This window comes from Solanum tuberosum, unplaced genomic scaffold (assembly GCF_000226075.1).
Source record: "Solanum tuberosum cultivar DM 1-3 516 R44 unplaced genomic scaffold, SolTub_3.0 scf00010, whole genome shotgun sequence".
Lineage (NCBI taxonomy): Eukaryota > Viridiplantae > Streptophyta > Magnoliopsida > Solanales > Solanaceae > Solanum > Solanum tuberosum.
The window spans coordinates 951,265-961,593 of NW_006238936.1; the positions used below are offsets into that span (position 1 = coordinate 951,265).

Sequence of the window (10,329 nt, forward strand, 5' to 3'; positions counted from 1 at the left end):
ATATATATTTGTCCTATACACTTATAATTATACAATAAAAACATTCCCCTGCCCAGTTTTATGTTTGTATAATGTATAATTTATGTTTGTCAACGATTTATACAAACGAGAGGCTAACAACAATTTATACAAATGGCCTGCCAGCGAAATTATACAAATCTGAAGAGGAGCCAACGAATTATACAATTGCTTCTTTTTGTATATATGTATAACGAAATAGACAGCTTTCAATTGTATATGTATAGCGAATTATACATATATATGTTTGCTATGGAGCGCAATTATGCAAACTTTGCTATAGCATACAAATATGATTTTTTTGTTTGCTATATGTGAAAGTTGCTCTTTTTTTAATCTTAAGTATACCTTAAAATAAATAAAAAGTTTAAATATGTCATGACACTGTCCTTAAAAGTCACATAGTATGTTTTTCATATAAGGATATACATATTGAAATTATTTATTTATTCATTCAAGAAGTAAAATAAGATTAATTTTATTTGATAAATTGAAAAATATATATTATAATAATTTACTCGTTAATGAATAGCAAATACTAGAAATATTTATTCAATAGAAACGATTTTTTATATTATTTGGGGGTATACGTAAAATAAAAGATAACGATGGATACATTTATGAATTGATAAAAGATAACGATGGATGCATCTGTGAATTGATAATTGACGAAATGCATATATAAGACAAATCACGAATGTTAGACCCTTTTCCACTGTGTGCACTTGGGCTGAATCATCAGCACTTCAGTTTATTACGTGTATACTGAAGTTCGATAATTGGATTTCCACTCATAGAAAGCTTGAAGTTCGCTCTCAACTACTAACAGTTCCAAATGCCCAAACAGGGAAGAAGAAGTGATATCTGTTATAGATCCAAGACATTTAAATGATAAACAAAATTATCATAAAACCAAAAAATATATTTAAAAAATGGCCAAAAAGAATCTTGAACTATTGAAAATGAAACAAAATTATCCTTCCAACAATTCCCTTGACCTATTAAAAATAGGACAAAAATTGACCTTGATGTTACCAAACTTATCCGATTATCCCTATTCGGACCTCCAAGTTTCATGTATCCACTTTGAAAACTTCTTTTATTACTGCTTATTTAGATAGACTCCACCTTGACAAAAGATTACCCCATTTATTCAATTTTATAGACAAAACTACACATTTAAGTTAATAAAAGATTAAATATGCATAATTGTATAACACAGGGGCCAAAATCGGAATAACATAGTAATACAGTGACCATTACAAGTAGAGTCATAGTTCATCAAACTGTTAAAACTTACTTAGCCAAGCACATATATACTGCATAATATTAGACATACAAGACAGGGCATAACAGGCAAACTAAGTGCTACAAAAAAATAATATGTTAGCAAAATCATGGCACTTCCATGACTTCTTCATGTTCATATCCACCTTCCATATCGATTTCTTCAAATGGAATTCAACATTGGTTGATGCTCTGCGGAATTGTTTCATCTCATCGATCATTTGTTTACACGAACGAAAAAGGAAACGTGTACAATTCCAAATGAAGATCTCCTCAAGTACAGGTGCAGATGCCAATATAAACTTCATAAACTCCATTTCCATCTCGAGACCAGTAAACATGTTCACTTGAACTCTTTGAAGCTTCAAAGCACCGCTTGAGGATGATTGGGCTCGTAGCAACTGTACAACAGGTTCAACAATATCCCCCACCCACACTTGGTACTAAAGAATATTTGAGGAACGGTTAGTTAGGCGAGTTCAGATGAATAAGAAACCATATTCAATCACCTTAATGAAAAAAAATTAAGAGAGTGCTTACAAAGTCAATTGTAAGATCTTGTAATTTAGGACAGCTTGTAATCAAGTAAACTGCACTTGAAACCACCTCGGCGTTTCTTAAAGACATGGACAAAATAGTGAGAGATTTGATATTGTTCAGAGCAGTTGGGGGACTCTCTGGTATACCTCCCTTGATCAAGTACTACAAGAAAGTCAAAAATTACTTCAAGACACCAATCAGATTCATCATTTAGTTATGATAGTAATATCACAAATGTACCTTACCTCTAATATTGTACCGCATATATCCAGTTCCAGCAGTGAAGGCATGTAATGGAAGAACTTTGGGAAATTAGAGCAAACATGAGATGTATCAGTCAAAAGTCGTCGTCCAAGGAAAGCCACAGTAACTTTTTCAAGCATAGGAGCGTTCTTGAAGGAAATGGATTTTGTTTTTCCAATAAACTCAAAGAATTTGAGATTAGCGGCATCAATTTCAAGGATGTCAAAGTTTGTGCAGCAACGCAAACCTCAATCATTCAAGCAACGGGCTTTTAGAGATGAGATAAGTAAATATTGATGGATCAAAAGTGACACACACAAGATCGAGATTAATAAGCTTCTCAAACCCTTTGAAACCGAGTGGAGGGTGGAACAAGCAATCTTGAAGTTCCAAAAACCTTAGTTGCTGGAATGTAAAAGGATGATGAGGTGAATGATATTTGTTTCCTAAGCTTACATGAAGGGTGAATTCCTGAACATTTTTCTTCGATAAGAAGTGCATCCAATGATCAATATCAGTACAACTCGTAATCCTACAGAGTCTAAACTTCAGTATTGGTCCTTTATGGACTAATAGGACTTGGTAAATGATTCTCTTGGCTTCTTCATCTTGTTTGAAAGACTTGAAAAACTCATCATTAAAATCAAGTTCTTGACGTGTTACCCATTTGTACCTCCAGTCTTTTGACAAGATACTGGTCTTCACTGCATCTTTCCAAGGCAAGCACCCAAGAATAACATCGAGAACATTACAAGGCAAATTGCTAATTGTATCTACACCAGATGTCGAAGCATTCCTCATGGTCTAACCAAACAAGTTTGTCAACAACTCTGAAAATTAAAATCAGCGATAAAGGCAATATCCAAATACATTTCAGTAATGTATTGAAAATAACTAGTGGTTCAACGTCTGCAACTGCATCAAATTTTATCATTTATCAATATCATAGAAAGAAAATAATTATTTGAAGACCAGTGGTAAAAGCAAGATTTTCATCAAGGGATTCAAAAAAATGTTCTCTTGTATGCAGAGGATTCAACAAGTATATATGTACACATAAAATAATATTTAACCTACCTACACAATACAATCTTTTAGCAAAATGGTATTTAGTTGAACCCCCTTCAATAAACATGGCTCCACCACGGAAGGATAGGATGAGAACGAACTAAAACACCACTAGTATCAATAAAGCTAGCCCATTATCTCCTACAAAGGTTTCATTACTCTTCAAGATATTCCACCCATCTAATCTATTGAAAACTTATACATGGATTTTCCTCCTCGCATTAGCCAAGGTTTCTCAATATAAGCAGTCACTTTACTTTTTCTTTCCAATTAAACTGACAGCTCACCTTTAAGTAAATTCCATTTTGCTGAAATTGGATCGAAATTCGCAAACTGAACGGAATTCTCCTCACAGTTAGTTAGTTCATTGATTGAATAGTTTGTTAGTCGGTTACTACAATTTGTTGTAAGTAACTTCACTGTAGAAAGCTAGCTAAAGCAACATACAAAAGTGGAGAATGATACATGATTGAGCACGGGAAAGAACATAGATTGAAGACAATAGGGGTGAAGGCAAGATTTTCATTGAGGGATTCAAAAAAATGTTATCTTGTGTTCAGGGGATTCAACAAGTATATATGTACACATAAAACGATATGCCCCTATATACACAATATAATCTTTTGGCAAAATGGTATTCAGTTACCCCTTCAGTAAATGTGGCTCCACTACTGGAAGATAGGATGACAGCGAACTTAAACACCACTAGTATCGATAAAGCTAGCCCATTAACTCCTACAAAGGTTTCATTATTCTTCTCGATATTCCGCCCATCTAATCTATATTGAAAACTTATATAAGCATTTTCCTCCTTGCATTAGCCAAGGTTCCTCAATATTTGAGCTTGAGGAAAAAGCGGTCACTTTACTTTTCTTTCCAATTGAACTCACAGTTCACAAATAAGTCCCATAGTTATAACTTCCCAAGATAGTAATAATTATATACTCTATCCAATGATGCAGTTTTAGTAGATAAAACAGACATAGCATAGAAAGCACAATGAGTTACAACACCTTAGACATAAAAACAGGAACATGTCAAAGAGAGAACATCCAGGGGATTGGAGTAATGCAAGATTAAGATCCACAAAGTAATGTTCCCTCATCTCATCTTACTTTTAGCTCTTGAAGTACGCCTAACTTGCCCATTTATATATAATAAATAAAAACGGGAGAAAAGGCTTAAATAAGCCATCTAACTTTGAGAAAAGGATCATTATAACATTTTGTTTGAAAAAAGGCTCATCCATGCCATTAACAATTAATACATGTGGAAACCAAATGTCAAAATTATTTTCTGATTGACTTTGATAAAAAGTCATTTAACCAAATATTACCAATCCAATTCATTTTGCAGCATGTCCTAATTAGTTACTTGTGATCCTTTTACCAATATCCACCCCTAATTCTTACATGCAATAGGTTCGAACCCTAACCTAATATTCAAGTCAAGAAGCATAGAGGAGTGAGTCCATTATCCACCAAGTACTCGTGCTTCAAAAATAATCAGAAATTAATCTTCGGGTGATATTACCACTCATTTCTAGGCAGTTGATCAATAAAGTGGTTGAAAATCACGATATGTAAGGCTCAAATTCCAGCAGCGTGAAAACACAAGATGATTACAACCTATGGTACTGGTTAATTAGTCGGTTAAACTGGCAGGGACATGATTATCCCTAAAAAGAAAAAAATCCCAAAGAAAACCTAACTTGATGGATTCATGATAAGTTGATTATTGAACAAAGAAGTAGAATTTGAGAGCAAATAATCAAAGATTATACAAGATATTTTACCTGTACTGAGAGTCTGTGAGATATCGAAAGCCGGAAATAGTAAAATGTGTAGCCGTTTTCACATCTTATGTTATGATCCAAAATCACAATTGCAGAAAAGGAAAAGGAATTCAGATTTTGGGACAGTTTTCTGATTTATAAATGCTAAATGGATTATGATTACAAGAGTAAAATTAACTACGATGAACTAAGCTAACTGAACTAAGCAATACTCCATAGCCATCATTAGACCTGTAGAGAAGAGATGAGAAGTGAATCAGAATTTAGGAAGAAGGGAGAAGAGAAAGAGAAGAAAATGAGGAAGAAATGATACCAGATATTTTCCATGGCTTTCTCCTCCTGTTGTTGCGTATATATAACCAACCACCTATTGACGTGGCCTAATCTCAACCCTCGCCCTTCATTAACCATCTTCTAATCTCGATTTTTAACTTTTGCATGACATGAGTATTGCATCATTTGTTTCTAACAAATATTTGTTTATGAGAAGGTCTAACCTAAGTTGTTCGGATTCTTTCACTTTTAATGTCGCACTCATGTTAACACGATGGGGTGTGGGTTAGTGGATGTGAGATTCGTACCCAATCTGGTCAACCAGTTTGGGATACTTTGATCAAATTCGAGGGAGAAATTAAAAAAAAAAAAACTAATGTGAAATTGAAGAAAATGGACTACCTTGTATGCTTAAATTTCTATTATCACTCCCTTTCCTTTTATCTCCTTCCAAGATATTCCTCTTGATAAATATTTTCTCCTCAAGTTATCTGTATATGAATTATTTTTAGCTCAATCACAGCCCCGCCCATACATGGATCTATATTCATGAATCTTAAAGTTTAGATCATAGAGGATCCGACCCGACCTCTAGATCCGCAACTCCTATCAGATATCTCCACCTGAGTCCGAGCAACATAGGATCTAAGTATACAGTGAAAGATTTCATGACAACCTCTTAATGTGAATACGTACTGGAGTGGAAATCTCATAACAAGGTAGTAATAGTCATGGGAGCAATAGGAACGGGAAAATCTAAACTTCCCATAGATCTAGATGGATGTGTTTGTCAGTTATTCACAACCTCTGAATCGGCTAGATCTATGGAAAAGCTAGATCTCCCGTCCTGTTGGACCCATAACAATCACCACCTTATATTTTTCTGAAAGGAACCATATATAGTTAGATCTCTAAGAAACTAACAATTAAGAGTCAAATATTATTTGTAAGAAAAGAATGACTCAATGTTTATTGTGTAAAAATGGTACCAAATTTGTTTCATTCTTTTTCTGTAGAAACAATGTTGTTTATATGATGTATGTATCGCTCTATATATTGTAACTTTTGCTTGTAATCGGTCAAGACACGCCTTTTTAAACACGTGGCGATTTTTAATTCGTTTTTATTTTGACTTGGAGCTGACACATCATTTAAACACATGGCATCAACTTGTTGGCCTAAAGTCATAATAGACAAACTAAAGCACAAGTACTATTTAAGCAAAACCATGGCACCTCCATGACTTCTTGGGGTTCACCCAGGGGCGGACCCACATGCACCAGTGAGGGTGCACGTGCGCTCAGTAACTTTTTTTAAAAAGTCGTATATATATAATAGACAGTTGATAAAATGAATATATAGTTAGTTGTGCACCCTAATAAACAAAAGTTGTTGTAGGTGCACTAGTCGAATGCGCCAACTCGTGCGCCATTGCGCAAGATCAATTCCTAGCGAAGGCAACATTTTCTTAACTTTAATTCAGCCTTTTCTCTTAATTATTTTTTTTTAAATTGCTTTTATTAAAACTCGTTTTTGCCACCTCATCTGGCCTTTTTTTAACCACCTTTTTTTGTCATCCGGTCCCATTCTTTTCTTAATTGAATTTAACAAATAAAAGCCATAGCACAATTCTAAACAAAAATATAAGACTAATTTTTCCTAGCACAATTCTAAACAAAATATATGATTGCTAGAAAGTCTACAACTTACAAGTATTCTCCACTGCATAATTGAAGTCCTACTCCTATTATCTCTGCGTAAATTGGTAAGTTCTTCTTTATAAGCATATTTATTTATTTTTTGCAATAATTTGTTGTTGATTCTTGTGATTTGAGATTGATAGATTTTTGACGAAAAATAATTCTTCTCAACCAAGTGCTAGTTTTATATACAAACAAATCAAAAATTCGATTTATCAGAGATAGTGAAGCTTTTAAAAATTCAATTTACCTTGAGTAGTACATCTTCTCTTGCAAACATTCTTCCGTTTTGTCAATGTACCTTCAGATTACGTGGTTCAGATTATGTGCTATTCTACCTTTTTTTATATAGATTTTTAATTGGTTGATTGCAATAAGTTCTTGACAACCGTTACAACTCTTCATTCTCTATTGCAACAATAAAGATATTCTTTATGTTAAAACTTTTCATTATCCTCTTTAATTGTAGGTTAATGATGCATTAGATGTATTTAATAGATTATTGAAATGAATAAAAAAATTGAGAAAAAAGATAAATAAGAATAGTGGACATAGAGAAGTGCACATATGATTACTTACATACAGCTTTATATATATATATATACTAGAAGGGCATGGCCCGTGCTTAGCACGGGCCCAACATAGTAAGCTTGTTGTAAACAGAGTATTGCTGGAACTTATTTCAACTATATAAGCCACAATTTGCAACTAAGCAACATATTCAAATTATGAATAATTTAGTTAATGAGATGATTTACAAAGTTAGAAACAAAAATAAAATCAAAAGAAAAGAAAAAGAAAGTATGCTAGCAATTGCAATGTGCCATGGGAACATCAGTTGTTCAACTCTACTTTGCGGTGCCTGAATATTACTATTTGTTGTTCCTGCGTATTATTAAAAAGAAACACATCAAAAAAAAGTGGGGGGCAAGTTCTATCAAGATATCAACTTCACTATTTGCACAAATTGCATATTTATATGATCAAAGATGGTAAAATTAGAAGATTTAGATGCAAGAAAGTTAGTAGTTCCCTTAAAAGTCAACTAACACTACCTTAAATAAATAGACAATTCCGTTGGTGTATTTTAAGCAATTGAAGATGGAAAATGGACTGTTGTTAGCAAAATTGGATAAAATTGACAAAAAGGACTCCAAGTTGGAATATTTGGACTCAAAACATATCTTAACACATGTAACAACATTTAACTTATGTCTGGCAGTGAACAATTGTTGAACTAATAATGAACTAAGCGTATCACCCATTCTACTTCTCTAACATGAAAGAGCTATCAGGTAATTCTTAATTCTGAAAAAGACTGTTGAGACTCCAACTTTTATAATTACCATTTCAATCTCTTTTAAGTATTGTTCGTAATCAACCTCCGCCAAATCATGCCCAACATAAATACATCACATGTTTTGACAAAGATAAATAATTAGGACTACTCCTAATTTATAGCCCATGTTCAAAAAGTTTTCATTTCCTTTTCTCCTCTTCCTCCATTTCAGAATCCATAAAACAAAGCAAATGGAAAGAGTTAAATGTCACTTTCATCCATAAACTAAATAATAGAGCTTTAAAAAAAATGTAATGGTTCAAAAGAAACTATTATCTACTCAGATTACGTGAGCAACTTCCAATTTTACAAATTAAATATGAAGTAGAATATAGGGGAAAATGTCAATTCATTTATAGTAAGTTAGGATGCACATAAAAAGAAAAGCAGGAGAGTAGTGTGGACAAAGGAAGGAATAGGGACTTCTATTGGTATCTTCGGTAATGTAAGTAAATTAAGATGGTAACAAAAATTAAAGTAAGTTAAGTAACTTGGAGAGGAGCAACACGAAACTTCTACCGAAAAAAATCTTCAGGATTATGAGGGCAATCATAATTTATTGTTGGACAATGATAATTCACTTTCAGATGATAAAATAATTACCATGTATGTGCTGAAGGCAAGTGATCAGCTCTGGTATAAGCCTTTTGAATCATAAATTTTTGAAAAGCTGAAACTGCTTATAGTGAAAAATCCTTCTGACGACACCTGGAAAAGTAGACACAGATTTATTAGACGATTGCAGGAAATATATATAACATGCAATGGTAGTCAAATGGAAGCAACAAACTACCTTTAAGGACTTGATGATAAAGTAATAACGCGAGTTTTGTCTTTCTTGCTAAAACCTTAAATGATTTTTTCAAATGACTGAATAACAGACGATGGTGCAGTATTGTATAAAAAATATTTTGTATTTGTCCTTGAATTCATCCACTGTAAAGCCAAAGGTCAAATTAATAGTAAGCGTATGTGTGAAATTGAAGATGATATTAAAAAATAGACATTGATTTGTTAACAAATTTAGAGTGGCATGTATTGATTCTTGTTGTACCACATAGAAATTGATATATAGAGATGTGAAAGTGGAAAAGAGAGAAAGAAATTGTTTTTATCACTATCACAGGCAATCAACAAAAAATCAGAGAGAGATCCAACATTGAAAGTCTGATAAGCAAAGAGAATGAAAAAAACACTCATCAGAAGAGGGATAGGACACTTCCAAGCCTGAGAAAGAAAGAAATTGAAGAGAGTTTGAAATGAGACCATGTATAGTAGTAATAATATAATACTAATACTAATAAATAATAGATAGAACTAACTTGATTCCAAAAGAATCGAATAAATCTCGAACTTTGCATCTTTTCTCTATGACTAATCAGGCGGGGCGGGGGATTAGACTTCAAATTATAAACAACTTAAAAGTGCGTATTTCAAAAAAGATATTATGATGTCTTTTCTGAAATCTGCAGGACATGATCAATAATATTATCAAAATGGAGCATCATAAACCGCCAAGTAGTATATAAGGGACTCGTTAATCAGTCGTAAAGGTTAACTTTAAATTGTTGATAAATGCAGCCATTGTAGCCTTATTTTGACAAAGGGAACATGAAAACTATTTTCAAATCTGAAATGAACTGGAAGTATGAATAAGTAAGATTGAACTTTTCATCTACTGCTGCATCAGATGAAAAATGATCTGCTTTTGAGACTGAACAGAAAGAAAACTCAGGAGATAAAGTACATTACGTATTCCAGGGATTGGCGACTTACCCATTCAGTGATTTCAGCAGTGGACGTTCCCAAAATGGGGTCTGTCAGGGAAACATACTTGTGTGAAGGAAGAGTGAATTCCAGCACAATGCCAAAGTTACGTCCAGACGTAGCACCTCCCCAACATTCTTGGTCATCTCCAATCACCTCTACCATGTCCAGCAACAGGGCATACATTGACAGGGGAGCAGAGTTGACCAGGTATTCCTGCAAGACCCGACGGGGGAACTCCAGGCATAGGAGTTGCATCAGTCCCCACATACTACATGATACAAAGAAAAACAGAGAAT

At 33.5% G+C, this 10,329-nt stretch overlaps 2 protein-coding genes and 1 long non-coding RNA gene across 3 annotated transcripts; all 3 read right to left on the reverse strand.

Annotated features, from left to right (window-relative positions):
- Window positions 1–1,227: 1,227 nt before the first annotated feature.
- Window positions 1,228–5,241, reverse strand: LOC107061679 (F-box/FBD/LRR-repeat protein At1g13570-like). The gene is made up of 4 exons (XM_015311365.1): window positions 4,952–5,241; window positions 2,091–2,918; window positions 1,846–2,007; window positions 1,228–1,748 (listed from the first exon to the last, which is right to left on the reverse strand). Exons 2-4 carry the CDS (start codon window positions 2,226–2,228, stop codon window positions 1,380–1,382), a joined length of 669 nt encoding a protein of 222 aa, XP_015166851.1. The 5' UTR covers window positions 2,229–2,918; window positions 4,952–5,241; the 3' UTR covers window positions 1,228–1,379.
- LOC107062186 (F-box/FBD/LRR-repeat protein At1g13570-like) lies at window positions 2,341–2,889 on the reverse strand. Its single transcript, XM_015312542.1, has one exon. The coding sequence runs from the start codon at window positions 2,887–2,889 to the stop codon at window positions 2,341–2,343; it is 549 nt and encodes a 182-aa protein (XP_015168028.1).
- A 2,350-nt stretch (window positions 5,242–7,591) lies between the features above and the next one.
- Window positions 7,592–10,323, reverse strand: LOC102584782 (uncharacterized). Its single transcript, XR_366644.1, has 3 exons — window positions 10,040–10,323; window positions 8,867–8,971; window positions 7,592–7,809 (listed from the first exon to the last, which is right to left on the reverse strand). It is a non-coding gene; the product is annotated as an uncharacterized lncRNA (long non-coding RNA).
- Window positions 10,324–10,329: the final 6 nt, after the last annotated feature.